This window comes from Exophiala spinifera, assembly GCF_000836115.1.
Source record: "Exophiala spinifera strain CBS 89968 unplaced genomic scaffold supercont1.2, whole genome shotgun sequence".
NCBI classification, from domain to species: domain Eukaryota; kingdom Fungi; phylum Ascomycota; class Eurotiomycetes; order Chaetothyriales; family Herpotrichiellaceae; genus Exophiala; species Exophiala spinifera.
The window spans coordinates 1,840,375-1,867,485 of NW_015622514.1; the positions used below are offsets into that span (position 1 = coordinate 1,840,375).

The 27,111-nt window shown below is 51.4% G+C and overlaps 11 protein-coding genes across 11 annotated transcripts; 4 read left to right on the plus strand and 7 right to left on the minus strand.

Moving 5' to 3' along the window:
- Positions 1 to 129: 129 nt before the first annotated feature.
- On the plus strand, positions 130 to 786 carry PV08_02969 (uncharacterized protein; the record flags this gene model as incomplete). The annotated part of the gene is made up of 1 exon (XM_016377326.1): positions 130 to 786. One exon carries the CDS (start codon positions 130 to 132, stop codon positions 784 to 786), a length of 657 nt encoding a protein of 218 aa, XP_016238896.1.
- Positions 787 to 1,438: 652 nt separating this feature from the next.
- On the minus strand, positions 1,439 to 1,992 carry PV08_02970 (uncharacterized protein; the record flags this gene model as incomplete). Its single annotated transcript, XM_016377327.1, has 2 exons — positions 1,439 to 1,852; positions 1,930 to 1,992. The coding sequence occupies 2 exons, from the start codon at positions 1,990 to 1,992 to the stop codon at positions 1,439 to 1,441; spliced, it is 477 nt and encodes a 158-aa protein (XP_016238897.1).
- Positions 1,993 to 3,099: 1,107 nt separating this feature from the next.
- PV08_02971 (uncharacterized protein) lies at positions 3,100 to 4,656 on the minus strand (the record flags this gene model as incomplete). Its single annotated transcript, XM_016377328.1, has 3 exons — positions 3,100 to 4,227; positions 4,279 to 4,440; positions 4,495 to 4,656. The coding sequence occupies 3 exons, from the start codon at positions 4,654 to 4,656 to the stop codon at positions 3,100 to 3,102; spliced, it is 1,452 nt and encodes a 483-aa protein (XP_016238898.1).
- A 629-nt stretch (positions 4,657 to 5,285) lies between these two features.
- PV08_02972 (uncharacterized protein) lies at positions 5,286 to 7,132 on the minus strand (the record flags this gene model as incomplete). Its single annotated transcript, XM_016377329.1, has 3 exons — positions 5,286 to 6,321; positions 6,376 to 6,807; positions 6,864 to 7,132. 3 exons carry the CDS (start codon positions 7,130 to 7,132, stop codon positions 5,286 to 5,288), a joined length of 1,737 nt encoding a protein of 578 aa, XP_016238899.1.
- An 864-nt stretch (positions 7,133 to 7,996) lies between these two features.
- On the minus strand, positions 7,997 to 10,085 carry PV08_02973 (hsp72-like protein; the record flags this gene model as incomplete). Its single annotated transcript, XM_016377330.1, has 2 exons — positions 7,997 to 9,217; positions 9,276 to 10,085. 2 exons carry the CDS (start codon positions 10,083 to 10,085, stop codon positions 7,997 to 7,999), a joined length of 2,031 nt encoding a protein of 676 aa, XP_016238900.1.
- Positions 10,086 to 10,768: 683 nt separating this feature from the next.
- On the minus strand, positions 10,769 to 11,778 carry PV08_02974 (uncharacterized protein; the record flags this gene model as incomplete). Its single annotated transcript, XM_016377331.1, has 3 exons — positions 10,769 to 11,028; positions 11,088 to 11,655; positions 11,716 to 11,778. 3 exons carry the CDS (start codon positions 11,776 to 11,778, stop codon positions 10,769 to 10,771), a joined length of 891 nt encoding a protein of 296 aa, XP_016238901.1.
- A 330-nt stretch (positions 11,779 to 12,108) lies between these two features.
- Positions 12,109 to 12,641, plus strand: PV08_02975 (uncharacterized protein; the record flags this gene model as incomplete). The annotated part of the gene is made up of 3 exons (XM_016377332.1): positions 12,109 to 12,258; positions 12,315 to 12,336; positions 12,460 to 12,641. 3 exons carry the CDS (start codon positions 12,109 to 12,111, stop codon positions 12,639 to 12,641), a joined length of 354 nt encoding a protein of 117 aa, XP_016238902.1.
- A 1,631-nt stretch (positions 12,642 to 14,272) lies between these two features.
- Positions 14,273 to 17,032, minus strand: PV08_02976 (uncharacterized protein; the record flags this gene model as incomplete). The annotated part of the gene is made up of 1 exon (XM_016377333.1): positions 14,273 to 17,032. One exon carries the CDS (start codon positions 17,030 to 17,032, stop codon positions 14,273 to 14,275), a length of 2,760 nt encoding a protein of 919 aa, XP_016238903.1.
- A 3,311-nt stretch (positions 17,033 to 20,343) lies between these two features.
- Positions 20,344 to 21,790, minus strand: PV08_02977 (uncharacterized protein; the record flags this gene model as incomplete). The annotated part of the gene is made up of 2 exons (XM_016377334.1): positions 20,344 to 21,517; positions 21,585 to 21,790. 2 exons carry the CDS (start codon positions 21,788 to 21,790, stop codon positions 20,344 to 20,346), a joined length of 1,380 nt encoding a protein of 459 aa, XP_016238904.1.
- A 595-nt stretch (positions 21,791 to 22,385) lies between these two features.
- Positions 22,386 to 25,129, plus strand: PV08_02978 (uncharacterized protein; the record flags this gene model as incomplete). Its single annotated transcript, XM_016377335.1, has 3 exons — positions 22,386 to 22,599; positions 22,648 to 23,552; positions 23,606 to 25,129. 3 exons carry the CDS (start codon positions 22,386 to 22,388, stop codon positions 25,127 to 25,129), a joined length of 2,643 nt encoding a protein of 880 aa, XP_016238905.1.
- A 497-nt stretch (positions 25,130 to 25,626) lies between these two features.
- Positions 25,627 to 26,535, plus strand: PV08_02979 (GTP-binding protein ypt1; the record flags this gene model as incomplete). Its single annotated transcript, XM_016377336.1, has 5 exons — positions 25,627 to 25,673; positions 25,763 to 25,886; positions 25,962 to 26,009; positions 26,060 to 26,287; positions 26,341 to 26,535. 5 exons carry the CDS (start codon positions 25,627 to 25,629, stop codon positions 26,533 to 26,535), a joined length of 642 nt encoding a protein of 213 aa, XP_016238906.1.
- Positions 26,536 to 27,111: the final 576 nt, after the last annotated feature.

The window sequence follows — 27,111 nt, forward strand, 5'->3', positions numbered from 1 at the left end:
CACCAAACCGGGCACCTCGCCATCAAAGACAGACTCATTGACTCGACTGTTGATCACGTCTTAGAGAGAAACTCAATCAAAACATACCCAGTACGCGAAGTATCTATCCTATCATCCACCACCACCACCATGACCACCGGCACGCTCCAAGGCCAACTCGACCAGATCGTCGAGCACTTCAAGGCGGTGGCGCCAGAATCGGTGCGCAGCGTCATCTTCAAAGCCACCGACGACTTCGCGGCGTCGTTCGACCCCAAGTCGACCATCCAGGTGGGCGACACGCTGCCGGCGTTCAGCCTCACCGACGCCGTGGGCAAGCAGGTGCGCAGCGCCGACCTCCTCGCCAAGGGCCGCGGCATCGTCGTCACCTTCTACCGCGGCGAGTGGTGCCCGTTCTGCAACCTGGCGCTGGCGGCGCTGCAGAAGCGCCTCGCCGACTTCGAGGCCCGCGGGGTCACGCTGGTCGCCGTCACGCCCGAGCTGCCCACCAGCGCGCTGTCGACCGTGGAGAAGAACGAGCTCAAGTTCGCCGTCCTGTCAGACGTGGGCAACAAGTACGCCGCCGAGCTGGGGATCGTGTGGGTCCAGCCGGACTCGCTGAGGGAGCCGTTTGCAAAGTTCGGCCACGACCTCGAGAAGCGCAACGGAGACGATTCGTTTGCCGTGCCGATCCCAGCCACCCTGTTGGTCAACTCGAGTGGAAAGGTGCGCAACACCTTTATCGACCCGGACTACAAAAAGAGGGTAGAGCCAAGTCAGGTTCTGGAGTGGATCGATGCGCTTTGAGCTGAATTGGGATCGCCAACGAGAATGAAGTCTGTGGCTTTGACCTAGGTCTACCTTTTTTCCCAAGTCTACCTGGTAAACCGTGTCATGTCAATTTTGACGATGAGAACCTTGTAGAAGGATGATGCGCCTGCACTGCACGTGAAGAACACTAAAATCACCTGAAAGCCAAGAGGATCCTTTAGAGTATCGTGCATGAGTATTGTCAAGCTAGCTAAAATATCAATCATTATGAGGATCGTGCATCACATATCACATCACATTGACCTGAACCAGTGTGAAGAACTCCCCCGGCAAAGACTCGGACCTGCGGCGCACACAAGGGGGTATCATGAAAAAAAAACCTTTCATAGCACTGTAGCGTCCTCCATCACCCATTTGTTCCATAGGAATATCACCTTCAATTTGTCCTCCTCGCTCGTCCCTGAATAAACCACACTGTAGAGACTGGTTACCCTCATACAGGGATCCGCTAGACTCAGACTTGGCTGAGCTCAATCGATACATCCCTTTCACTTCTGCAATCGACGTATCCGTCATGATTCAAAATCAGACGCGACTGCGATGGAACCATGGTCGTCGAGTATATCTGACAAACACGCACGGTAAGTACAATGTGACATCTCTTCGGCCCAGGGATGGCGGGGTGTGCTTACGTCCCATTGGTATGTCGCACTTCCTTGCGTCTCTCACGGTGAATGAACCAGAGACCGACGAGGGCACTGAAGATCCATACAATAGCCGACAAGAAGCTAAAGGCCTCATTGGCCTTCCAGCGACCGCAATACCCTCCGTGTCGAATCCCGCTCCAGTCGAAGGTGTCGTCACCGCAGTTCGTTCGACCGTTGACGTAGTTGACCAGGATTCCAAACGCAGCGAACCAGGCAAACGAGAGGAAAAGGTCGACTGGCCAGTGGAAGAAGCCTGATGCGAATGGCAGGAGCCAGAGCAGGCCGAACAGGATGGAAAGGCCAGCGACGATCTCGACATAGATGAAGCGAGCGAGAGGCTGGCCCGTGCCGCTGTGGTAGTCGTGCAAGTACTTTGAAGTGACGCCTATGACAACCTGTAGATGGAGACGCGGTTTAGTCGTTCTGTCCAGATCGGGGGAAGGCCACTGGGTCGATTCAAGCTTGGACTTACCCCTGCAAAGGCGATCTCTGCGACACGCAGCACCATAGACACAACTCTTGAAATGAGAGGCATTTTGGTAGTGCGCGACTATGGCGGCTTATGGATAGAGGCAATCTGGCTTGGGCAGCAGGAAAGGTGTCGAAGAAGAAGAGCGAGAGGGCGTGAAATGGGACCAGTTGTGAGAAGACGCAGAAAGAGAAGAGAAAGTCCTAACGAGACATGAAGCCCATTTTGAAGTGACACGAAAGTCCAGAGTCCAAGTTGGCAGTCCATGGATCAATCCGTCTCCGGTGTGTTTGCGTGATGACAGGGCATCGGCCAAGGTTGAGCTGGATGGCCACTAACCAGTGAGTCGTCCCATACGCTGCCCCTTGCAGGAGGCCATAACATAGGTCTTGTGCTAGACGCAACTCACCGCATCCTCACCGGGCGCCTTCTTGGTCCTGATTGTACGAGCGTCTTGACGCCCACGGCCACATTCGGCGCGTGACCAGTGACGAAAAGATGGGCGTGCAGAGAAAATCAAGAAACATGGCACAGCCTGATTGGGGGGCGCTGGAAGTCGAGATCTTCCTCACCTTAGGTCCTGGACATCTCTCTGGCCATTCTGTTCTTGGACAGGCACTAGCTTGATGGTCTCGAGCAATTTCTTGGTCGTAAAGGTCCCTTAGCGTAGAGAAGAACCGGTCAGCGGGAGAAAAACAGGTTGTGGGAACAAAGAAGAGAAGAGATTGGCCTTACCGAGGGACACAACGCGCCAGTGCTAACGTAGCGAGGCGCAGCCCTTTTTCCACTCTCCATTCCATAGTCGACGTCAACACAAGGCTGTAAGGCTGAAAGGCTGAACACCAAAGCATGATTCTTTGTCGGAGGCACTGAAGCCGTGCTGTTGTCGAGGATTCTCGTCGAACTGCGTTGATTGCATCGACCATTGTGAGCATGGATTGTCAACGGAGGGAAGCATCGCGTTAGTCAATCATTGTTCCATAATATCCTTTCATCAGTGACATTTACACCTCCATCGGCAGGTCAACACCATATTAAGCATCCCTCCCCTCGCCCTCAATGCGATTGTAGCTATTTTCGGTACCTCCATCGCTTGCTTCTCCAGCTGCTTTCCACTAATGATCCCCTCACTTCTACTCTCTTCTACATGAAGTATCGTCGACATCGTCCACATCAGTATGAAAAAAAATAATCGGGATGCTTATTCCCGATCTCATCGATCGAGACGTTCCTCAACTCCGTCGCCTTTTCACTGAACTGCTCCTTTCGCTTCTTGTCGTTCTCATACCGCAAGAGCAACAGCAACAGCCCACAAGATGCGACGCCCGCGGCCGCCATACCCAACGCCGCGCCATGACCCTTCTTGTAGTACGGTGGGTCGTTATACACCTCATTCGATCCAATCGCCACTGCCTGGGCGATGGAGTTGATCAGTGCTGCTGCACTGGCCCGATATGTGTATCCGATGTTGATCGTCGCCATCCAGGTCAATACGATCACGACATTAGGATACATTCCTATCGCGACAATACAAGCGCCAGCAAATCGACCGGAGGCTCCCTTTAGTGTGAGGAGGAGAATATACCCGACAGCACCGATCATCAGGTTCACTATGATGACAATCCCGCGCTTCTGGAGCTTGTCCGATATCCGGGCTGAGAAGAGAATGTTGGCAAATCCGCATGCATAGACAATGACAGTCATGAGCTGTGACTTGACAGTCGACCAGCCGAAGGAATGCAGGATTGCAGGCAGGAAGTTGGACAGGGATGACAAGCAGAAGAGAGTGGCGGACTCGACGACCACCAGAAACCAGAACTTCGGATCGAGAAGCACCCGCAGGATCAACTTTGGGATGATCTTGGATTCGCCTGTGTTGTAGGCTTGACGACTCCTCTCGATGAGGAGGGCCTTTTCATCCTCGTTGAAATACAACTTCGTGTTCTCTGGCGTGGCAGGCAGGAAAATCCAGACCACAAACGCCCAGCCAATGGGCACAACGCCTTCGATAAGGAATAACCACTGCCATGGAGACCAGCTGCTGACGTGTGCTAGGTTTTTCTGCACTGCATAAGCGATGAGACCGTTGAATGCCCCGGCCAGCGCAGACATGGAATAGAATACTGCTCCCCGGGTAGCAAGCTCCTTGTAAGTATACCAGAACGACAGGTAGAACACTGCTCCTTGGTAGAAAGCTTCGCAGGCACCGACAAGGGCTCGAGTGACCATGAGTGATGCATAACTATCCACGAAGACTGTGCAGGCTGTCACTATGCCCCAGCCAAGCATCGCGAGACCAAACTGCCATTTGGTGTTAGGAAGATGCGCTCAGATTGTCTGCAGGACGCGTACCTGCAATGGTGGTCCGATCTTGCGTATCAAAAGTGTGCCAGGCAACTGAAGTACCAAGTGGCCGACCAGGAAGATGCTTGATACGTGTGAATATTGACTGGGGGTCAACTTCAGGTCGGTATCCAGGCCTGAGATCTTGGCGTTACCCAAGTCCGAACGTCCCTAGACATCGTCAACTTATGTCCATGAAGAGATCGACCGTTCTGGCAGGTATACCATCGACGCAAGAAAGTAGACGGTTGCAAGGAGTGGCAAGACGATGAAGTCAAGCTTTAGCTTGACCCTGCGCTCGCGCTTGCGATCATGTAGCGGCATCGAGTCATTGCGCTGCTGCGTAGAGTCTTCTACGGATTCCAGGGCAATGTCTTTGTTGTCCATGATCTCTGGTGGTGGATATTATGATATGGTCGCTTTCAAGAACTTTTCGTTTGTTCCCGCAGTTCTTGCTTGCCATGTTTTTTGCCTTCCTTCACAGTATATATAAGATTCCGTGGGGAAGGACGAAGCTAGGCATGAGACTCAAGCACGTTGAGGCTATGCTTAATGAACCCTACACCAGAGCATCGCCCTCCGTGTCTATCACAAATTCGGTTCGCCTTACCCCGTATTATCCAGTAGACGCGGGGAATGTGGGTCTTCGATTTTGCGATTTTCGCTTCAAAGCCGAAGTGGTGCGCATTGCTTCCTTCCAGCAATATGCTAAGCTGCGAGAAACGCTTAAAAGCCGTTGTCAGATTGAGACTGATACCGAGGTACATTATTTGACGTGGGTGACGATGGCTGCGAGCGTGTCATGTCATTTAAGCGTCGTGCTTGGACTTCCGAGTTCTTGTATTTCCGTCATGCCTATATCACACAACGTGAAGGCGGCGAGGCAAAAGTAATGAGGCCACGCCAAAATTTCAAGAGCCGTACAATGTATGTCACAACCGAGGTAACTTTGGACGAATCGAAGAAATTGCGTGAAGCAAAGCATTCGGCTTCCTTGAGGCGTAATGCCAGCAGAGTCAATCAGGTGCAACGAAGGTATCGTCCTCAACCCCAAAATAGAGATTAGGATTGTTGAAATCCAGCATTTCCATGAATGACTGATTCCACACGTCAGACGGAATAGAGGGAGTCTCTTCGAGCATCTCAATTAGCGCATTGGCTTGGGCTCCGTGGTCGGCTTCATTGGTTGTCAGAGGCGACTTGTTTGACGTCGATGGTGGTGAGACAGGATTTAGGCTTTGTAGCAGGTGCGATTTCAAGTTGCGTCTCCCTCGAAGGTTTGCCGCAGCTATGAGAGCATTCAATGCAATTGAAGCGCCGCCATCGACCTCGATCTCTGCTCCGAGCTCAATCGTTTCCGGAGTGCCTCGGCACAGCACTTCAATAACGGAAGCGGCTCGACCTGGTTCCGTGTATTGGTGAGAAGAGTACTCCTGGAGTTTGGTGTGTACCATCTGGATTTTGCGACGAGACTCTGTTTTCCTCTCATCCGAGAGGGATTTGTTGAGAACGGAATATTTGATCAACAAAAATGTCGCGACCATGACTCCAAAGAAGTAGCTTTTGGGGAGAGCAATGTGTTGGTTCACCAGGCTCATGTCGAAAGTCTCGCATGTCTGAGTTCCAAGCTCGTTGCAGTATATATCAATGATGCGGTATGCCGTTGTCATGGCTAATTGTTGTAGTTTTGAGCAGAGGGTGTCAGGCTCAAAATACCGTTTGTCCTTCAACTGTTGGGTCTCTTTCACCAATGCCAGAGCGTATATGTGGAGTTTTGCCATCCAGAAACTAAAGCTCAGATACGCATCGAAAGAACACTGTAGTCGAGAAGTGATGCTATCAAGCTCTTCAACACATAGTTGAACGATAGTGTCTCGTACGAAACTGTCCATCTCTCCGACGAGAGAATCGTAGTGCTTCGTTAAGCACCTCAGGATTTCAGCCTCGACCATTAATTTAGTGGGCAGGCTGTCTAACTTGATCATGCCCGTGACGGTCCGGAGGTCATTTGGAGATCTCAATGGAGGAGGTAACCCATTCATGAGTGCGAGCCTGGAAACATTGCGTCAGCTTGCGAAAACTGGCCTCGAGGATGCTTTGACTGACGTCGTGCTTCTAATGAAACATTCAAGCCAAGTTTTTACCATTCCATGGCGAACGGATGTTGGAAGACTGGCCAATGCGCGCGAAGAAGCATCGGCAGCAAGCGGCAAACTCAGCTGTGAGGCCGCGTGCACTGCTATCACGGAGTACATGGAGCTGGGATCCTGCTGCTGGCGCATGACGGGCAATGGCCACGTACAAAGGCACAATAAAGCCTGGACTGTGTAGAAGGAGAGCGGTATCTTCACTATTGTCTGGTTCACGAGGTCGGAATATGCTTCAACAAGCAGGTTGGCCTTGTGAACGTGGTCTTTGGTATACCTGCTGGCGAGAAAGATGATAGTCCAAAAGAGGAAAGGACTCGTTTCTTTAATTGTCTGAATTGGCAGAGTCGTGTCTATGATGGGGACATGAGGATGAAACGACTTGTGAAAGCTGTGCCGTGTAGAACTTAGACACCATGAGTTGTTGGCTGGGAGGAAGAGGCTTACAGTCGGAATAACTCTAACACCTCTGCCTTGTCAAAAAAGCAATTGCCCAACTCTGCACTGGGGAGAGATCGAGAAGATGCGTCTTGCTCGGACAGGCCAAAGGGAGCTTCAGAATCGTGTCCTTCAACTTCCTGGTACAGCTGTGGATTTTGTCCGATGATGCCTTGGGGCGATGTCGTCCTATCTGATGGACTCTGAATGCTGTTTATTCGATCATCATTAGGATGGGATTTGAGTGTCTGCTTTAGAAGCTGCAATTCTTTGGTCATGGACTCAAGCCGCCTAGAGGGGAGTAAGTAAGCACTTCGCCAACAACGAAATTTGTGAGCGAGCATACTGCCGGGCTGGTGTTCGCCTGAAGTTTGCATCTATGACACAGCATAGACTGCGCTTCTCACATCGCGAACAAGGACGAGGAAAGGTTTCATCGGCATTACAGCGAAGCTGCGTCGTCAAAGGTCAGTATTTCCCGTGGCTTTGCAGGCCGTGATATCAGCCAACACCCACCTTTACTTGTTTGCATTCGGTGCATGCCTTGACTGGCCGTCGCCGAGCACCCGAGGATTGCATTCTTGCATGTTGCGTCGATCCCTCGGCATCGACGTCTCAGTGCATGAAGGCTGGTCGACAAAATCGAAGACAAAGGGAACATGGTCGAAGCGGAGGTCGGGGTGTTGTACCCACTGGTAGTAAGCCCAATCGCTTCGATGCTAGTGCCAAAATCACCCTTAAGTAAGACTGGAGGACAAGAAGGAACTAACTAGCACACTACTCGTCCTTTCAAGCGATCACACCCTGCCCGAGTTTTCTTTTCAAGGCAAAATACACAAATATAAACACCTTGTGTGAAGGATTTAACAAGGTATTTGCGAAGCAGCATTCTCGGAAAAGTTATTTTTTGTAAATGTTGTTTGATCTTATTGAAACAACTATCTGAAGTATCGATCGTGTTTTCTTTTGTCATCATCTCCCAAGAGAAAAACCACATCGTGATTATCGCAAATCGTACTAAAAACTCTATGCCCATGCAAGAGGTATCATCCCGTTTTTCCACTGTGAAAACACCAACGCCGTGATTGACATGAAGGAACGATTGAATCGCTCAATGCTTTTGTTTATTCAACGCGAGGCATTTAGTCAACCTCCTCAACGGTTGGGCCATCATCACCACCGTGGCCACCAGCACCTGCGCCAGGGAAACCACCTGGACCGGCACCGGCACCAGGGAAACCACCTGGGCCACCGGGCATTCCACCTTCACCGCCGGCGCCGTAGAACTTCATCATGATGGGGTTTGCAACACCTTCAAGCTCCTTCTGTTGAGACTCGTACTCATCCTTGGTGGCGGTCTGGTTCTCGTCCAACCAGGAGATGACCTTGTCGATTTCAGCCTTGAGCTTCTCCTTGTCAGATGCGTCAAGCTTCTCATCGACCTTGGAATCGGATAGAGTGTTCTTGAGGGAGTAGGCATATGATTCAAGACCGTTCTTGGCGGAGATACGTGCAGCTTCAGCCTCATCTTCAGCCTTGTACTTCTCAGCCTCAGAAAGCATGCGCTCGATCTCCTCCTTGGAAAGACGACCCTTGTCGTTAGTGATGACAATCTTGTTGGACTTTCCAGTACCCTTCTCGACGGCGGAGACGTTGATGATACCGTTGGCGTCGACATCAAAGGTGACCTCAATCTGAGGAACACCACGTGGAGCAGGAGGAATGCCAGACAGTTCGAACTTGCCTAGCAGGTTGTTGTCCTTTGTGCGGGCACGCTCACCCTCGTAGACTTGAATGAGCACACCGGGTTGGTTGTCAGAGAAAGTCGAGAAAGTCTCAGACTTCTTGGTAGGAATAGTGGTGTTGCGCTTGATCAGAGGAGTCATGACACCACCAGCAGTCTCGATACCGATGGAGAGCGGTGCGACATCAAGCAGCAAGATTTCTTGGGTGGACTTGGAGGAGGTATCACCAGACAGGATAGCAGCTTGGACAGCAGCTCCGTAGGCGACAGCCTCATCAGGGTTGATCGACTTGTTTGGCTCCTTTCCGTTGAAGAAGTCGGAGACCATCTTCTGAATCTTGGGGATACGGGTAGAACCACCGACCAAGACGATCTCGTGGACAGAAGACTTGTCGATCTTCGCATCGCGCAGGACACGCTCAACAGGCTCCATGGTAGAGCGGAAGAGGTCCTGGCAAAGTTCCTCGAAACGGGCACGGGTGATCGAGGTGTAGAAGTCGATACCTTCGTAGAGGGAGTCGATCTCAATGGAGGTCTGTGCAGATGAGGACAGAGTGCGCTTGGCACGCTCGCAGGCGGTTCGAAGACGTCTGAGAGCACGGGCGTTGGATGAGAGATCCTGTAACAATCAACGTTAGTATCAAGTCAGCAACCAGAGGGAAAGGATTTCTTCATACTTTTTTATACTTTCTTTTGAACTCAGTAACGAAATGGTTAACCAGACGATTGTCAAAGTCCTCACCACCCAAGTGAGTGTCACCAGCAGTAGACTTGACTTCGAAGATACCCTCTTCGATGGTCAGGAGGGAAACATCGAAAGTACCTCCACCGAGATCGAAGATGAGGACATTGCGCTCGCCAGTAGCCTTCTTGTCAAGACCGTAGGCAATGGCAGCTGCGGTAGGTTCGTTGATGATGCGGAGGACGTTGAGGCCGGCAATGAGACCAGCGTCCTTGGTGGCTTGACGTTGAGAGTCGTTGAAGTATGCAGGGACAGTGATGACTGCGTTGTTGACAGTGCCACCGAGATAGGACTCGGCTGTCTCTCTCATCTTGGTCAAGACCATGGATGAGATTTCTTCGGGTGTGAAGTGCTTGACCTCGCCCTTGAACTCGACTTCGATGACTGGCTTTCCACCCTTGTCGATGACCTTGAATGGGAAGTGCTTCATATCAGCCTGGACTTCGGCATCCGTGAACTTTCGGCCGATCAGTCGCTTGGCATCGAAGACTGTGTTCTGAGGGTTCATGGCGACTTGGTTCTTTGCAGCATCACCGATCAGACGCTCAGTGTCCGTAAAGGCGACGAATGAAGGGGTTGTTCGGTTGCCTTGGTCGTTGGCAATGATTTCGATGCGGTCATCTCGGAAAATGCCCACACATGAGTAGGTTGTACCTAGATCGATACCTATGGACGGTGTGTTAGCTTGCTGTTGCTGTGACTCAGGGTGAGGTTGCGGTGTCGACTTACCGATGGCGGGAGCCATGTTGTCTGGAGGAATATGGAGGATAGAAGGACAGGAGGAATTATGCTGGGTAAAGGAAAAGAGGTATCACAAGAAGAAGGGTTTATTTCTTCTAAACTGCGAAAATAGCGTTTCAATGAGTTCTGTGGTGTTGAGAATTGCAGGAGCGGAAGCCGCATGTGAGGCTCGATAAATATGATTTTGGGTGGAAGGGCGAGGAAGGCTGTAGAACGTCGACCCACCAGTGAAGTTGCTGGTGGCCGCTTCACGACGATTCGCTGCCCTTCCACACGCCAGGAGAGGCTTCTGGGAGCTGCAAGGCAGTGCACGAGGCACCCACAGCACGAAGATCTTGGTCTCACTTTTTGTTCACTTGTTCAGAGTTTTTGCGGGCTTCTTGCGGTGACTTTCCCCAGCCAACACCGTGATACAATGATGACCTCCTGCCCCAACATCCAAAAACTAGTGAGGGCTCGAAGGTTACGTCATAGGCACCTGGCCCAATCCAGTGAATGCCACATTCAACCTGCGCTGTGCTGCTTGCCCCGCGCTAGTCCCAGATTGGCTCTTTTTGCTGCCGAGCAACAAGACAAAAAAACATCACAGCACTCGGGCTGCTTTGAGCACAGTAGGATCCGGCAAAAAAAGCCGCTGGCGCTGACTACGACTGCCCTTTAGTACCAAGTGTGAATCTACAGTACCACTCAAGCTTCAGGACGACCCTCACGACTTGTCACGGCCCGCAACCTCACCGGCCCGGAAACACTTTGCCTGCTGCTGCCCTCTCCGGAAGCCGTCCTGAACACGGTGCTGGATGACGACGGAGGTCTCGACAATCTACCGATCTCCCTGCCTTCGTCTGCTTGTGTCCCTACCGGATGTTGACGGCTTCCTCCTCTTCCATTCTCTTCTCTCGTGACGTGACGCTTACTGTGTCGCTGCCGCAGCCATGGTCTGAGGTTGACTGCCAGGATGAAACATTAGCATATACCGCTCGCTCAGTAGGAGACAATGTCATCGTACAATATCCCCCGCAGGCGAACACGCCCAACCATAACAGCAGCTCAGATCCGTAGATGACCATGCCGAGAATGTCCAACTTTGGCTGGAAGAACACCGAGATTAATGAAGTCAAGTCTCCCGTTGCATCAATGGCCACAAAGATGAACGAGATGCCCCGGACTGTCCGTTCCTTGTAGATATCCCAATAGTGTCTCAGCACACCAGCACACAAGAAGCAAGCTGATAGCACGGCCATGAAGGTGATGGGCCACTCTGTATGATTATCTTTTGCTCTCCTCAACGCGAATACGAGACCACATTCAATGCCGCCCATGACAGCTGCAACAGGCACCACGATCGAGATCGATTTGGTCAATGGCCATCGGTTCCCATAGTATTTGCATTGGATCCAGGTCAAGAGGCTCAAGGCCGTCAGTATCTGCGGCTGGATTTTGAGAGCAATGTTGAAATTCTCGACAATGTTATAGATTCCCAATGGAATGCCTGCGCACGCCCAGAGCAGCATCATGGTCGGCTGTAGACCAGTGGTATCGTGCCGGCGATAATTGATGATGATTTGCGGAATGAGCTGCAGGGCACGAGTTCACCGTCAAAATTTTGACCTTCCTTGGGAAGGGCACTACCATACCTGAACGGACCAGCATATTGCGCCTAGAACACCGAGAACATTGGCCGCGATGGGCACATCCATCCTCGATCACCTGGACGTATTGCGCCAATCTGGATTTCCGCTATCACTCAGCCACCCGGAGTTCAAACCTCGTTAACCAGCAACAAGCAGAAGTACAGCCTCGTAGAATCACGTGAGAAGGCTGCGCAAGGTCTAGGTCAGCCTTAGCGTATTTCCTACTTCGGTACTACTGAAGGCTTGGCACATTTGCAGCCGTCTCGACCTCAATGTTTGCTTGTTGCTGTTCCACTTCTGTCACCTTTCATTCTCTGCCTTCCCACTCCTCTCCAGTCTGCCCTCTACACATCTCTTCGTTAAAATTGTAATTTTCCTTCCTGCCATCCTCTCACAATGTCAGCGAACGGCGAAACCGTGCCTGAAGGGACCCCAGAGGTCACCAGTGAAGCCACTTCTACTGGAAAAGGCAAGGGCAAGGCCGTCGAACAGCCAGACGCCATGGAGGAAGACGACGAGTCTGAAGAGGAGAGCGGTCCTGAAGAGGTCTGTTCTCTACACCTCTCTTTAGATTCACTGACCTTTGCTAACAACTCTTACAGCAGCCCGAGCCTGAAGAAGACGGTACGTCAAACCCAATCCACGCGCTCGCCTTTCCCTCACCGATCTCTACGTTGTCGCGCTTGTTTGCGCCTGCAATCGCAACACCAAAAACATCCACATGGACAATATTCTGACACAAGACAGAGGACGAGGACATGGAAGAGATCGATCTCGACAACATCATCCAAGGCCGCACCCGTCGCAAGCAAATCAACTGGGCCGAGGCTGAACAAAAGTCCAGGGACGCCGGCGACGAAATCGATGATGACGAGGATGATGATGACGACGATTTCGAAGCCGAGGACGACGACGAGATGAAGGGTTGAGACGAGAGAAATCCAACCGTCACGCCATGTCCCGTTGTAACACTAGTAGTGGTAGTCGCATTCGCATTTCACATATCACCTTCTTCCCAAAAAACCCCGACTCACACATCACCATCACAAGCACTACTCTGCGGCTGCTACTACTACTCATTTTTCTCTCATGGACAGCGTGTCTGCTGGGAACTGGATACATACCTTTGAGGTCGGAAAAGTCGTCACATAAAATCACACCACACTTCGTCGAAAACATGATACTCTTTACAACTTGTACCATAATCACCTCCGCGTCGATAAATCTTCAATAATCACCCAAGGAGACCACTCCCATGAAACCAGGATCAACCTCTCATCACTTTGCCGTCAAATTGCTGACAACAGTGAGTCCAACGGACCTTTCAAGCAGGGGGGGTTTTCACCAGTTGACCGGTATTGTTGTTTTTGTCTTGGGATGAACGCATTGGAGAGGAAAAGCAGAAGAGAAGAACCAAAGAAAAAGCATTGGGCACCGCGTCCTGACTGAGTGACTGAATGCCAGGTCTGCGCTGGTTGCTGGTTGATACTCCGTAGACTACTCGCTCATGCACGCATGGAATGTACTTTAGGCAGTATCACCCGACATGAGAAAAGAATAGACGAGCGAGAAGAAAAAAAGAAGACCAGTTTCACCAACCGTTCGACTTGATTTGTTTTGTTATTGGTTTGATTCGATTTCATCTCTACATGTACGTCTGAGGTGTTGGGCGTTCGTTGTTTGTGTCCGTGGTACTTCTGTTGTTCTGTTGACCTGAAGAACGCTCTATAAGAGAAGCGACTCGAAACTGAGTCGGGTACGTACGTACGTAGGCCCCCAGGACCGCAGCTGAGGCAGTCACTGACTGGGGACTGTATCTAGATACAGTCTAGGTACATTATACTTACCTGCTGCCTACCACTGTATCGGTAGAACCAAACAAGTCGAGAGAAGACAACGAGACTTGCTCGCCGACGCCAGATGTCTTCTTCCTCTCCTTCCTCCACGTCCCCCCTGACCCTCTGTCGCCGATTGATCGATCGATCATTCCGGCTTGTATATCTCGGATATCTATCTGGCCGTTTGCTGTTGTGCTACCGTGCTATGCTCCACTGCATTCCGTATTGTCTACAAGTCACATTCACAGTCACAGTCAGTCACAGCCAACAGAGGCTCATTTGACAAGCATGCGCGCTCTCCTGACTCGGTACTACTGCTGTTGCTGCTACGACTCTGTACCTGTGTAGGTAGACACGATCTTCCCCCCCCCCCCCAAAAAAAACTTCATGTGACCGCCGTCCAACCTGTGCCTCTGGTGTTCACCACGTGCGTATATTTTCTTCCAACCCTGGAGCACTCTCCAATGCATCAGGTACGTAGATGAGAAACTTGGTCGAAAAATTACTTTACTCCTCGTCTACCCACTTGGTGCGCACCTCACTGGCGGTTGCCTCTGCTCATTTAAAATGCATATGCATACTTGGGTACATACCTGAGGTACCTAAGGGACCTATCTGGGGGACCTCGCCAACCCAGCTGCCTGTCCGCACGCCGCACTGCGATAAACCAGGTCAGGTCAGATCAGGTCGTCCCAGCCTTGCAAGTCCAAAATCATACGATGTTATGTTCCAACGTGTGCAGGCCCAGCCCCAGCCTCAGCTTCTTCTGCAAGCACCGACGCACCGTGCTCCTTCTCTCCCCGGCTCGCTTTCTGTCTCTTGGTACAGCTTTGACAGCACCACGTTGAGAGATTCAAGCGGGTTCGGTCTTGTGCTGCGAGTCCAGTCACGAACGCCGCTCCCGGTTCTGTGGCGGGATCATCATCATGATTATGGTTTGCTTTCCTCTTCCCCTTTCTCATTCTCCCTTGGTTCGCCTTCAACCCTGCCGATTCCTCGGCACAGTTGATGTGGTACGTTGTCCCGGGCGTCTCGCATTCTGGATCGACGCAGTACACGGCGCTCTTCCTGGCTCGCGGGACAGGAGTCAAGCAATGGCCACACATCAATTCTCTCTTCGTAGTCGATTGCAACTCTTCCTGATGTCCCACCTCCGTCACAACAACACGGTTGTCGGCATGCCCACCTTCGTTCCTCGGTGGAGCATTATCTGCCTTGAGATGCCGGCCACTCCTCCGGGTAGGCGTCCGTGATCTCGAAGTCCGATTGTGACCAGCCTTCTTGGACGACTCCCCGGATGGAGGTGGTGCTGGTGCCGGTGACGCTCGAAATATCAGTGCATTCACCTCACAGACCACGTCGTCCTCAATGATGGTGCGCTCTTTGAGTCGTCCCAAGAACTCAAAAAACACTTGCAGGAGCTCGTCGTCGCCATTTTTGAGCCAAGCCCGATACTTACGCACGAACCGCACCAGCGAGTTTGACAGGTACCTGGAATGTTCCAGCTGCTCTTCCATCCGATGTCGATCCCATCGCTTATAAAAACTTCGCTCACAATCAGTCCAGCCGCTGCGCCGACCTTCGAAATCCAATCTTTCCATATGCAGCTCGACCTGCCACTCATTGTCGATCTCGTCATCAGTCTCGGACCGTGCATCTTCACTCGGCGAGATCGGTCGGTGGCTGAGAGACGTGTGAACTAATTCCGGCTCCCCGTTCTTCGACTGCAGTCTGATGGCCTTGAACCTCTTTCGCTTTGGTTTGCGGAAGTCAGGCACGGCCGCTGGGGATGGCGGAAATGCCAAAGAATGTTGCGTCGATTGAAGGCTTGCTTTGGACGCTTCAGGACTATTCTTCTTGTCTTCGGTCGAAGAAACCCAGTCACGGTCACCCTTTGCGTAAGCTGATAGGTTGAAAGGTTGTGACGGGGCCTCCCAATCTATAAGGTGCTCTTCTCTCTTCTTCACGAATGGCGCCGGGTCCACCTTGATATGAATGTGAGTTAGCTCTTTGCTAATGGGATCCCGTTGTGGCTTCTGTACTTGGAAAATGTACTTGGCGTGCATTGTCGACAGGTGAAAGACCAGGCGGTCGAGCCTCGGCGTCTTCCACACTGCGCATAGTGGACATCGGTACCCCTTGACTGTGGCGTAGCGGAATTTTTGGTCCACATTCGAGCAGAAATCATAGCATACCTCCGGAGTGATTGTGGCACCATTTTTGTCTTTCTTTGCTCCGTTGTGAAGCTCACTCAGTAATGAGCCATTGGTACCATTCATAGACTGCTTGCCCGTAGTAGGCGCGCTTCGTTCTGGCTCAAGAACCTTTGCCTCTTGATTGGGTTTGGAGGCTTTTTGATCAGGCGTTCGAAACTGGTCCAGATCAAGGCCCTCGGGTCGACGCCTCAAAGTCTTTGACCCAGAACTGGACTTTTGCCAGATTGCATCCACCTGAAGTCCATATTTTGTTCTATAAGTGCGTCCTTCATGCAAGAAAAACACACTTAGAGGGGTGTCGGCGTCTGGAGCTTGTGGCAAATGCGTATATCTCGCAACCACCGCGCCCTGCAGCACCTCTGCGCCGTTTCTTTTGATATCGGCCGCAAAGTGATCGCCGTCACTCTTACCTAGCAGGGGGACAGGGGGCCAACGACTATCAGACCTGCACGGAATGATCTTGAGCTCCAGAAAATATTTATCTATCAAGGCAAAAGTCTCCTCGTTGTTCACCAGAATAGACACCTTGAGCTCACTGGCCCTGATGCTGAATTGCTTTTCCAATTCCACATCCACAAAGTAACCATTGGACTCGGTTTCTCTGGGGGTCACAAAGCAATATTCGGATCGTGAGACAAGTGGTGCCACGTTGTAGCCATCACGATTGTCCCATACAGTCAGATAGCACTGGCATTTGATCGTGTCGCGCTTTTGCCGTTTAGCGGAGCGTTCCCCGCTGTCTTGCGCATTGGTTTTGAAATTAAGTTTCTTTCTGATATTGCTCAAGTCCAGGGTCAACTCAGCGTCGGGTTCTTCGTACACTTTGTCAGAAAATCCCCGAAGACTCCGACGTGTCTTTCGTTCGGTTGCTTCTTGCCCCCCGTTCGGAACGGAGGATTGCGCAGACCTCGACATGTTTGACAAAGTCCAATGTGATGCCGATGGCTCTTCTGGGTGGGGATTGCTGCTTGACACTCCGACGGTCGGTTCAGACGCGTCGTTCACAGAAAGACCGGCCAGTGCCTCTGATGTAGCTGTATTAGGCCTCTGTGCGACTGTAGTTGTAACCTTGGCTGAGGTGTCGGAATTAGTTGTTTGTGTACACCGCTTCTGATGATGGTCCAAGATTTGTGCAATGTTCCGTTCGAGCACTATTTTCTGCCGAGTTTGGCTGACTTGTAGCGCAAAAGTAAAATCTCCTATCAAATGTCGCGAGAACCTCCTTTCCGGACGTGCAAGATTTGAGCTGTAAACGCGACTCAGCATCTTGAGGAAGATGTCCCCAAGCACGTTTCCTTCACTGACAGCCGGTCCAACTTCCAGTTGGCAGGTTTGGTGATGGATTGAGACACTCTGCTGTCATTTCCCGTGAATGACTTATCAGTCGGATGGAAACATAACCCGGGAACAAGATCACCAGCCTTTGCAGAACCAATCTTTTCAAATGGCGATATGAGTTCAAAATGAAGGTTGGTTGCAAACTTTGATAATTCCCAGACGTCGTGTTAACAAGACGCGTCCCCGGGGCCTGAATGCACCCCAAATGTCATCAACAGCTCCTGGGTGTCGCAGGGGTGAGCGCGAAGCTGAGAATGGGAATAGCAGGAACAGCCTCTGCCTGAAGGAGCGGGTCTGTAAGTGAAGGGCTGCAGAGGAACAATCGGTCGCGGGAGGGGAGTTTGGGCGTCGGGCCTTGATGAAGGAGGAATCTGAGGAGCAGGAAAGGCTGTTTTGGTCTGACAAAGCCTCTTTATGTCGCCTGCGGTGCGACAACGCTTGCCAAAAGGCCAGATTGCGACGTAAACTATTGTGTCTGTCAAAGTAATAATCTTACTCAGTTAGCCGCTTCGTCCATGGGCTCTGATGATTGGCCAACGCGTCACCTCCGCTAACCCCGCTTACTAAGAGCTTCACTGTTGTTGGTCTATCAATTTATCCTCTGATCAAACTTTCAGCCCAGTTTGATGATAGAATGAATCCCTGACCTTCGATGCTACTGCTGCCCATGCCTGTCGACCTTCCCGGCGGGAATCTCACTCAGAGATGTTAGGCGGCATGCAGGGAGTATGGAGCCTAATCAGTGGCTTTAACTCAATTCATCAACTATATTGTTCTGACCTCTTCATGTATATACGGAAATGAGCGGACGAACAAGTGAACCGGTGAACCAACTTTCATCAGGCTCATGCAATGGGAGCAATCAAGACCCGCGGAGACCTTCTTGTGATCCGCCGTAAGTTCTAGTCCGGTACAGAAAAGTGGTCTCCAGCGAATATTGAAAGACATACAATACAGCCTGGAGGCTCGGACAACTGTCGTCCCCTCATATTGCATTTTGAATTTCCATGAAGACTTGCTCACTTGGATAATCAGCTTTCATCCTCCTGCACGCATCGGTCTGCGACGTTTTCTCTTGTACCAGCCTCGTCCTCTAGTAGTCAGTATACGGCTGGCTCCTGGTTTGCCCTAGCCCTATGCAACGAGTAGCTGTGCATATGCCAGCTTGGACTACTGGAGTATGTTTGGACAGTATCGGCGAGATTTCGCCGGCTCTTTATCTGCTTTGTTGTCACGTAAACGGGAGAAGACCCAACTGACCTCTACCAGTGGAGTCATAGTGCGACTGTCCTGATCTGGCAGAAGGGGGTGTGACTTGAGAAGTCAGATGAGTCTATGGTGCATTCTGAGATCTGAGGGTAAATAACAAAGGTTGCGCTGGAAGATAGAAAGCGTTTCGCAAGCACTACATTCTACATACCTCGATCCAGCGAGACCAAGTTCCCGGCTTGGGTCCAACCCCAGCTACTCATTATCCTCGACCGATATCCACTCTCGAGGCCTTGCTGCTACATGAATGATTTTTGAATGATATTTGATTCCGACTAAAGTTGTACGTGCCACGAAGGACAGAATGTACCTAGGACCCAGGTATTGAGACTTGGGTCAGTGTCCCCACGGCTAAACATTTGGCATTTGGTCTCGTCTCAAGAAGCATAGGGTATTGTCTGCTGCATGAGAACAGGCTGTCCGGCACAAACCCTCGTGGTTCAAGGTAGGCGGCTAGTGCACCTCGCATGAGCCTGCCTGTGCACGCGCACAGCATATTAGACCGGAAGTTGAGCGTCGCAAGGAAGATGCTATTGGCATCAACTTCGTTTCTTGACCCGGGGGGTTGTCATTCTTCTCAGTGGGCTGCTGGCTTGATTTCGGTCTATGAGTTGTTGTATTGTCCGTACAACCGCTGTACAACAGGCAATGTCCCGCTAATCTCGAAGACGACAGAAGGTTGCGAATCCTGTAAGATACTATAGTATCAGACGCGGCTTCAAGATGAGGCTGATTTGCGGCTGCTGTAGTATACTCGTCAATCATTTGCCATGGCACTCTACGACTCCAGCAACGCCAGATTTGTGAGACATCGGGATCTGCTATGGGTAGCTAGTCTAGGAGAAGTCACAGGGGAACAGCCGAGGCTGTAGGCAGGATCAGCCATTCAAGGAACACACCATGATGTCTATCGCCCATAATGGCTGATGGCTCGATCTGTAGGTAGCTCAAGAGTGACAAGCTGTTTCATAGCATGAGTCACGGAGATAGAGAATGGATAAAGTCAACATCAGGGGATTAGTTCAGCGTTGCTGGTTTGTTCACTATCTGCGTATAGGGGATCATCCACAAGCTGACCGGCTTCAGATCCTGTGACCGAGGAGGTCTGGGCTCAGTGCGCCCACAGGGTCCAGGAAGGCGTCAGTCGAGCTGTTGATTCCTCCCACAAGGTCTTGAAAGTCGAGGAGACCTTGTCGTAGACAATACCACCACATTGCCATCGTCGACCGAGACACGTGGGGGTCCTCGAGGAAGCAATGCTGGTATCTCTGAGGTAGTCAGCGGTAAGCGCATATCCATGTCGATGAGCGAAAGGGAAGGAGCCGAGCGCCTCATATCCACTATCTTGAGCCACAGTATTGAACATACGCAGATCGTTGCACCTTTCACAACGAAGAACTTTCCACCACCTGCTACTTCCTTACGTGCCGGACGACAGCCTGGAAACATTGCGACCATGACTGTGACATGATCATGGGCGTGAATTGTAAGAGCATAGTTTGAAGTGTAAACGTACGCGTCCCAGTCATGTCGAACGCAGGTTTCAGTGTGCATTTGTCAATACTACCAGGATTGCTGAAGCGGGAATGAAGCCAGGTTCAGTCCGCTATGCTGCCACTGGACTGTTTTTGACTGTGTGTGTTGCTCTTTGACCCGTTTATGCTGGAAGGAAACCGCAACTGCAGCAGTTGTGACGGAGACACTGGAAGCCCACTGACTATCGTGCTACAAGGCAACGAAAAAGCTCGCGGCAGAGTTCGCCCGTATGGGCATCCGCTTTACCTCAATTTATCCTTTCATCGCCGCTACTTAGCTCTTGGAAAGAGATTCTCAGGCGTGCGGGATACTTCAGAACATAGACAGAAGTTCACGACTGGCGTGCCGCAGGGTTGTCTGGTAGAACCAGAAGTTGAAAGTCAGCAAGGATGTCGTTTGAAGTCCGAAGATAGTAGAGCATCCTCCGTTTCTCATCAGTCAATGCTCATTGGATCCCCGCCGGTTGCCTGAGACGCAGCTTTTGTCTGTGCTGACCCGCCGTTGACATTACCTGGAGTCTCAGTCTCTCCCATCAAAGTCGTATGCATTCGTAGACTTTGACACCCGGGACAATTATGCACCACTTCATGCGCAAAGAGGTCGCAATCAATGCAAAAATGACGCCGGCACACGGGACATTCGTATCTGCTGCTCGTAGCAGAAGCATTGGCAGAGTTCCACTGTTCTCTGGGTGGTACCGGAGGGAAGACCTTCAGACAGGCAAAGCACGCCTTACTCCGGTACGCCTTGGACCAAGGCACCTCCAGCCAGTTGACGAGTGGAAATAAATGGTGGTAGCTTCGTGCCAGATGGGTTGACAATATGAGCGTCAGCCCACAGACGGGACATTCACTCGGCAGACTGCAAACCTTCGTATTGCAACGTGAGCATAGATATCCATCTCTAGATGGCCTTGTATGACAGGCGCATAAAGAAGGACGATCCTCGACCGTTCGGGAGGGGAAGCCCATCATTAAGAGAGAGTTGGCCGATTTGGTGGCTTGGCTGGTGACTGGAGGTGTTGTAACAGCCATGTACAGCTCCCGGTAGTGCTGCTCGTGGAGGACTACACCATAGTTTGCCAAGTTGCCGTGGTTGGTTTTTGAGACCAGTTCGGCACAGATAGCGACTTGGGCAGCCAGCCCAATGACTGTCGCCCGGATCTTGTCTGCCACGAGACTTTCGATTGTACGATGGATATCTCCCGGGTCGGAAGTGTGCAGAGCACCAAATATGAGCAAGATCTCGCGTGTACCGTGGCTGGGAGCGTGAAAAAGAGCTGCCCGAGCCATTTCGAGGGCATTTTCCAAAGACGGGTTTCCCTTTGGTTCTTCCTTGCGGATTTTCTGAATGGCAGCCAGATGAGCATTGGGATTCCCGGACATATCGCTGATGCGAATTGCCACACCATCGCGGGTTCCCACAATGCCTAGCTGGGATATAGGATTTTGTTCGAAGAATTCTCGAATGAAGGTCTCAGTGTAGAGGAGAGTGAGCAGGTAGCGGGTCGGCCGGAGGTCCTTCTCATTCATAGCTAACGACATATCCAAGATGAGGATGACATGTCGAATAATACCACGCTGGAGAGGTGTGGTATCCTTGAGGAGCCTGTGCCCAGTGATGTATCAGCAACCACTCCGTTGTTTGAAGTCGTCGCGGTTTCGACGCATCCTACCTCTTCCTCTTTCCTGCTTCGAGAAGCCCTTCGACTGCGCCAGTGATTGTGCCATCAGCGCCTTCAGTCAACAAATCCCACGTCCGGGTTACCTCGAAATTTTGACCACTTTCACGGTCGGTGGCCCGTCGAGCGTGAGAGCGGCCTGCAGCACGTGGTAAGTCATCGTCATCGTCCACGATAAACTCGTCCCCTGACGCCGGCATCACATGGGAGGCGAGAAGCAGGATCAGGAAGAACGAGGGACAAAAGTGTCGCGCGTAGTAGTTGGCGCGGTTTGGAGACGCAGTTCGCCCTAAATTTATTACGGCACAATACAATGGTCAATGCAACTTCAAGTCAGCCTAGTGAAGCCGAGCATGACGATGTCTGTTTCCACTCGCCGTCGATAAGCGAGAAGCCACGACTACAGACAGCAGCACTCGTCCTCATCCATTCCACACTCTGCAGTCTTTCCTCTGAGCAGGTTACATTTGCACCGGTCCGTTTCGAAAAAGCACATCGTCCAAACCCACCTAGTTGCATTGGGTCGCTGCGTATCAGGCATCAATTGGTCGTGCTCCAGAGCAAGATCAAGCGTACCTGCGGGACAAGTGCACCGGTATTTGAATGCTGGAGCTTAGACTCACGACATTCCTATTGTTCTCTTCTCCCATAAAGGCTGGTCCTATTTTCACTCGCACTCAGTCCATCCGCTCGTTCTCGGTCCTCTCACGAGTGTCGAGAAATCCCCGCCCATTGCGATTCCCTCCGGAAGCACCATTACACGTACGCTTTTGCTCGGCTGAAGCTCGAGCAACCATGGCACCGCCTACAGATAGAGATATCTTGCCTGACACTATCAAACCTATAAACTACAACCTGTCTCTTTCCAACCTCGAGTTCGGCGGGAATTGGTCCTACGATGGTCTCGTCAAAATCACTTCCAAGGTCAAACAGACTACAAAAGAGGTCATTGTCAATGTCAAGGAGCTAGAAATCAAGGGCGCTGAGGTATTCGGTCAAGATGGTGGCGGTAGGTTGATCAGAAAGCACCAAAGGGGGCTACACTGACTCTCTGTAGCAATTGTGTCGTCAATGGCGGATGTGTCGTATGACAAGAGCAACGAAAGAGCGATTATCAAGCTCTCGGGTGATATTCCTTCTGGGGATGCTATCATCGCTATCAAGTATCGTGGGACCATGAACAGCAAGATGGCAGGGTTCTACCGTTCGAAGTACAAGCCTGTAACTACACCCAGCTCAAGCACACCAACCGACGGCGAGTTCCACTACATGTTCAGCACGCAGTTTGAAGCCTGTGATGCGAGGCAGGCATTCCCATGTCTCGATGAGCCAAACTTGAAGGCGTCATTCGAGTTTGAGATTGAAATTCCCGAAGATCTTACCGCTATCAGCAACATGCCTGAAAAGGCTGTTACTAAAGGCAGCAAAGACGGGCTCAAGAAAGTCTCGTTTGAAAAGACCCCAGCCATGAGCACGTATCTTGCTGCTTGGGCCTTTGGTGATTTTGAGTACGTCGAGGATTTCACTGCACGCAAATATAACGGCAAGAATATTCCTGTCCGGGTTTATACAACTCGAGGTTTGAAGGAGCAAGGCCGTTTTGCGCTGGAACATGCTCACAAGACCTTGGACTATTTCTCTGACGTTTTCGGAATTGAATATCCCTTGCCTAAATCTGATCTCCTGGCTGTACATGAATTCGCTATGGGTGCTATGGAGAATTGGGGCTTGGTCACCTATCGAACTACCGCTGTTCTCTTCGACGAGGAAAAATCAGACGCTCGGTTCAAAAACCGAGTTGCATATGTGGTTGCTCACGAACTGGCCCACCAGTGGTTTGGCAATCTCGTAACGATGGACTGGTGGAACGAGCTGTGGCTAAACGAAGGCTTTGCCACCTGGGTGGGCTGGCTCGCTGTCGATCATCTGCACCCGGAATGGGACATTTGGAGTCAGTTTGTGGTGCGTAGAATGTCTAAAGGTAACTTTCGGTCCATTGGTTGACATGAATATAGGCTGAAGCTGTACAAACAGCTCTAGAGCTCGACTCTCTGCGCGCATCCCACCCTATCGAAGTCCCCGTCCGCAACGCCCTCGAAGTTGATCAGATATTTGACCATATATCTTACCTCAAGGGTAGCTCTGTGATTAGGATGTTGAGCAACCATCTCGGCCAAGAAGTGTTTCTGAAAGGGGTCGGTGATTATCTCAAGATCCATGCCTATGGCAATGCCAGAACGAACGATCTCTGGGCAGCGCTCAGCGCCGCTTCGGGACAAGATGTTCAAGCCTTCATGGACCCTTGGATCCGCAAAATTGGTTTTCCAGTGGTCACTATTGCCGAAGAGCCTGGTCAAATTGGCATCCGCCAGTCAAGATTCTTATCTACAGGCGACGCGAAAGCGGAGGAGGATGAGACGACTTGGTGGGTTCCGGTTGGTCTCAAGACAGGAACACCAACCAAGATTGTGCACAGTGCATTGAGTCAGAAAGAGGACACTGTTCGAGACATCGATGACGAGTTCTACAAGATCAACGCTGACCAGAGTGGCTTCTACCGAACGAACTATCCACCTCAGCGCCTTGTGAAGCTTGGCCAGTCTCAAGACCGCTTATCTGTCGAAGATAAAATCGGCCTTATGGGAGATGCAACGGCGCTTGCCATCGCCGGAACAGGCACGACAGCAGCACTTCTCTCGTTGTTGGAAGGATTTAAGCACGAGAAGAATTTTACTGTATGGCAGCAGATCGCAAGCTCACTCTCGAAAGTAAGATCTGTTTTTGCCACCAACAAAGAAGTTTCAGCTGCCTTGAAGAAGTTCTCCTTGACATTGGTCTCTCCAGCCGCAGAAGCTATCGGGTGGACATACCCCGATGGCGAGGACTGGTTGACTGGCCAGTCTCGAAAGCTCCTGCTCGGCATGGCTGCTGGTGCTGGACACGAAGGAATCATTGCAGAAGGCCAGAAGAAATTCGCAGCTTGGAAGGCCGGTGATGAGAAGGCAGTCCATCAGAACTTACGAGGCGTTGTCTTCAATCTAGCCGTTGCGAATGGTGGGCAAGAAGAGTATGATGCTCTGAAAGCTGAATTCAAGAAGACAACAAGCGTGGATGGCAGGGAAATCTGCATCCAAGCACTCGGGCGATCGAAGAACCCGGATCTCGCATGGGACTTGCTCGAGTTCGTCACCTCTGACAATGTTCCACCTCAAGATGCCCATGGAGGCATTTCCGCTGTTTCTAACAACAACGAGACGCGAACAGTGGCCTGGGAGTTCACCAAGAAGAACTGGGAGCGGGTTCAAAAGAGACTCGGAGTGACAGGAATAGTGATTGATCGATGGATCAAGATGGGATTGCCCAAGTTCTCAGACACGGCGATCCGCGATGATATTGCTCAGTTTTTCGCCGACAAGGATACTGCGGCGTTCAACCGCAGTCTTGTGATTGTTTCGGACACAATTACCAGCAATGCGAACTACAAGCAGCGGGACGAAGCTCAGTTGCTGGAGTGGCTGAAAGCTCACGGCTATGCTTGAGAATAGGGTTGTAGCGGCGATGTACAGGTGAGGGCCCAGGAGCAGATAGATCTCGGGTACGTCAGAGTAATCAGCTGCCTGTTTGCAAAGTACCTGTATAAGACGAATGTAGCCTGCTGTGATGTGCACCTGCAGCCTGGTGAGCCTGATCAATGATGATTCTCAACAGGGTCATGCTGCCAAACGAGGCCTCCTCCACCGGGAACACGTGACCCGGCTGACGTCCAATCTAGATGCGCCTTGAACTTCCAACCTGGCCTGCTGTAAACGCCAGTCCAGGGACATCCTCCTTTGCCATCCATTATAATTGACTCGATCTCTCACCTTTACTGTTCGCCTTTTTCTTCCTCCTGCATTTCAACTTGGCCCTTGACCGCCTCGGCTTCAGATCGCTCGTATTTGCCGCTGACCTGCGTCGATCAAACCCTCTCAAACCACTCGTCTACACACGTCAGAATGAATCCGGAGTGGTAAGTTGGTGTTGGATACGGCCAAACATGATCGAGCCAACGGCTCTGGTGCACAATCACAACATACTGACCGTGTACAGAGTTTTTCTCCCCTCGCATCGATGATTGCCCACTGGTGGATTAGTAGACTGCCTAGATGCGGATGTTGACACGCCGTGAACAGATACGATTACCTCTTCAAGCTCCTCCTCATTGGAGACTCCGGTGTAGGAAAGTCCTGCCTGCTTTTGCGATTCGCCGATGACACATACACCGAATCCTACATCTCGACAATCGGGGTTGATTTCGTACGTCAAGAATGAACCCAGGCTGGCGCCTGCGACCGTCTGCGCTTCTGCAAAACAGGACTGACGTAGACGCAGAAAATCCGCACAATCGAACTCGATGGAAAGACTGTCAAGCTCCAGATTGTACGCTGAGACTCCCTAGAATCGCTCTTTTGATTCTGACGTGCATTTAGTGGGATACCGCCGGTCAAGAGCGCTTCCGAACGATCACCTCCTCGTACTACCGTGGCGCCCACGGCATCTGCGTGGTCTACGACGTGACTGACATGGATTCGTTCAATAACGTTAAGCAATGGCTGCAAGAGATCGACCGCTACGCTACTGAGGGCGTCAACAAGTTGCTCGTAGGCAACAAGAGCGATATGGCGGACAAGAAGGTTGTGGATTACACAATGGCGAAGGTTGGCTCCTGTCGATTTGGAAATGGCATCCGCATTTACTTACAGAAAACCAGGAATTTGCTGACAGCCTGGGCATTCCATTCCTTGAGACATCGGCCAAGAACGCTTCGAATGTCGAACAAGCATTCTTGACCATGGCTCGCCAGATCAAGGAGCGCATGGGAACCCACACTGCCAAAGACAAGCCAACGGTCCAAGTCGGTCAAGGCCAGGGTGTTCAGTCCGGTTCGGCAGGTGGTTGCTGCTAAGTTCTTCGCAGCTCTTCTTACGGAAGAAGTCGGCGACTGAAGCAGAAGTTTCCCTTTAGCGGCTGAAGCTGAGAGAGGTGGCTCATGCAGAACGAGGCGATCAAGTGGAAATTTCGTATTTCTGCGCAATTGTCTTGAATTGAATTGGCAGGCGTTTGGGCGCATGGGTGAACTTCATACATGTCTAGACTTCTGCTCCAATAGGCAACCCATTTCCCAGGATGAGATCTTTATTGGATTCAAACGGTTTCATGCTCCGACAGACTAATGATACAATGCACAAACTTCCTTTGGAGAGTTCAGATCTAACCCTGGAGACAGTTGCTGGACGAGTGTGCTCGTCACAGCGGTACACAGGGCATGTATTCCTTCCTTCGACTTGATGCCTTTCAAATACCGTCTCCTTTTCTATATGGTGTTTCTTTCTCTGACCTAGCTGTCCTATCTTTGTTGCGGGTCGAGGGTCCAATATATGCATGCTACTGAGCACCGCAGACATGTTCTCGATACTGCGACAAGGCTGACCTGTAAGGGGGCCAACGTCCACCGTTTCCCGGGTCGCCGTCTCAGGCCTAT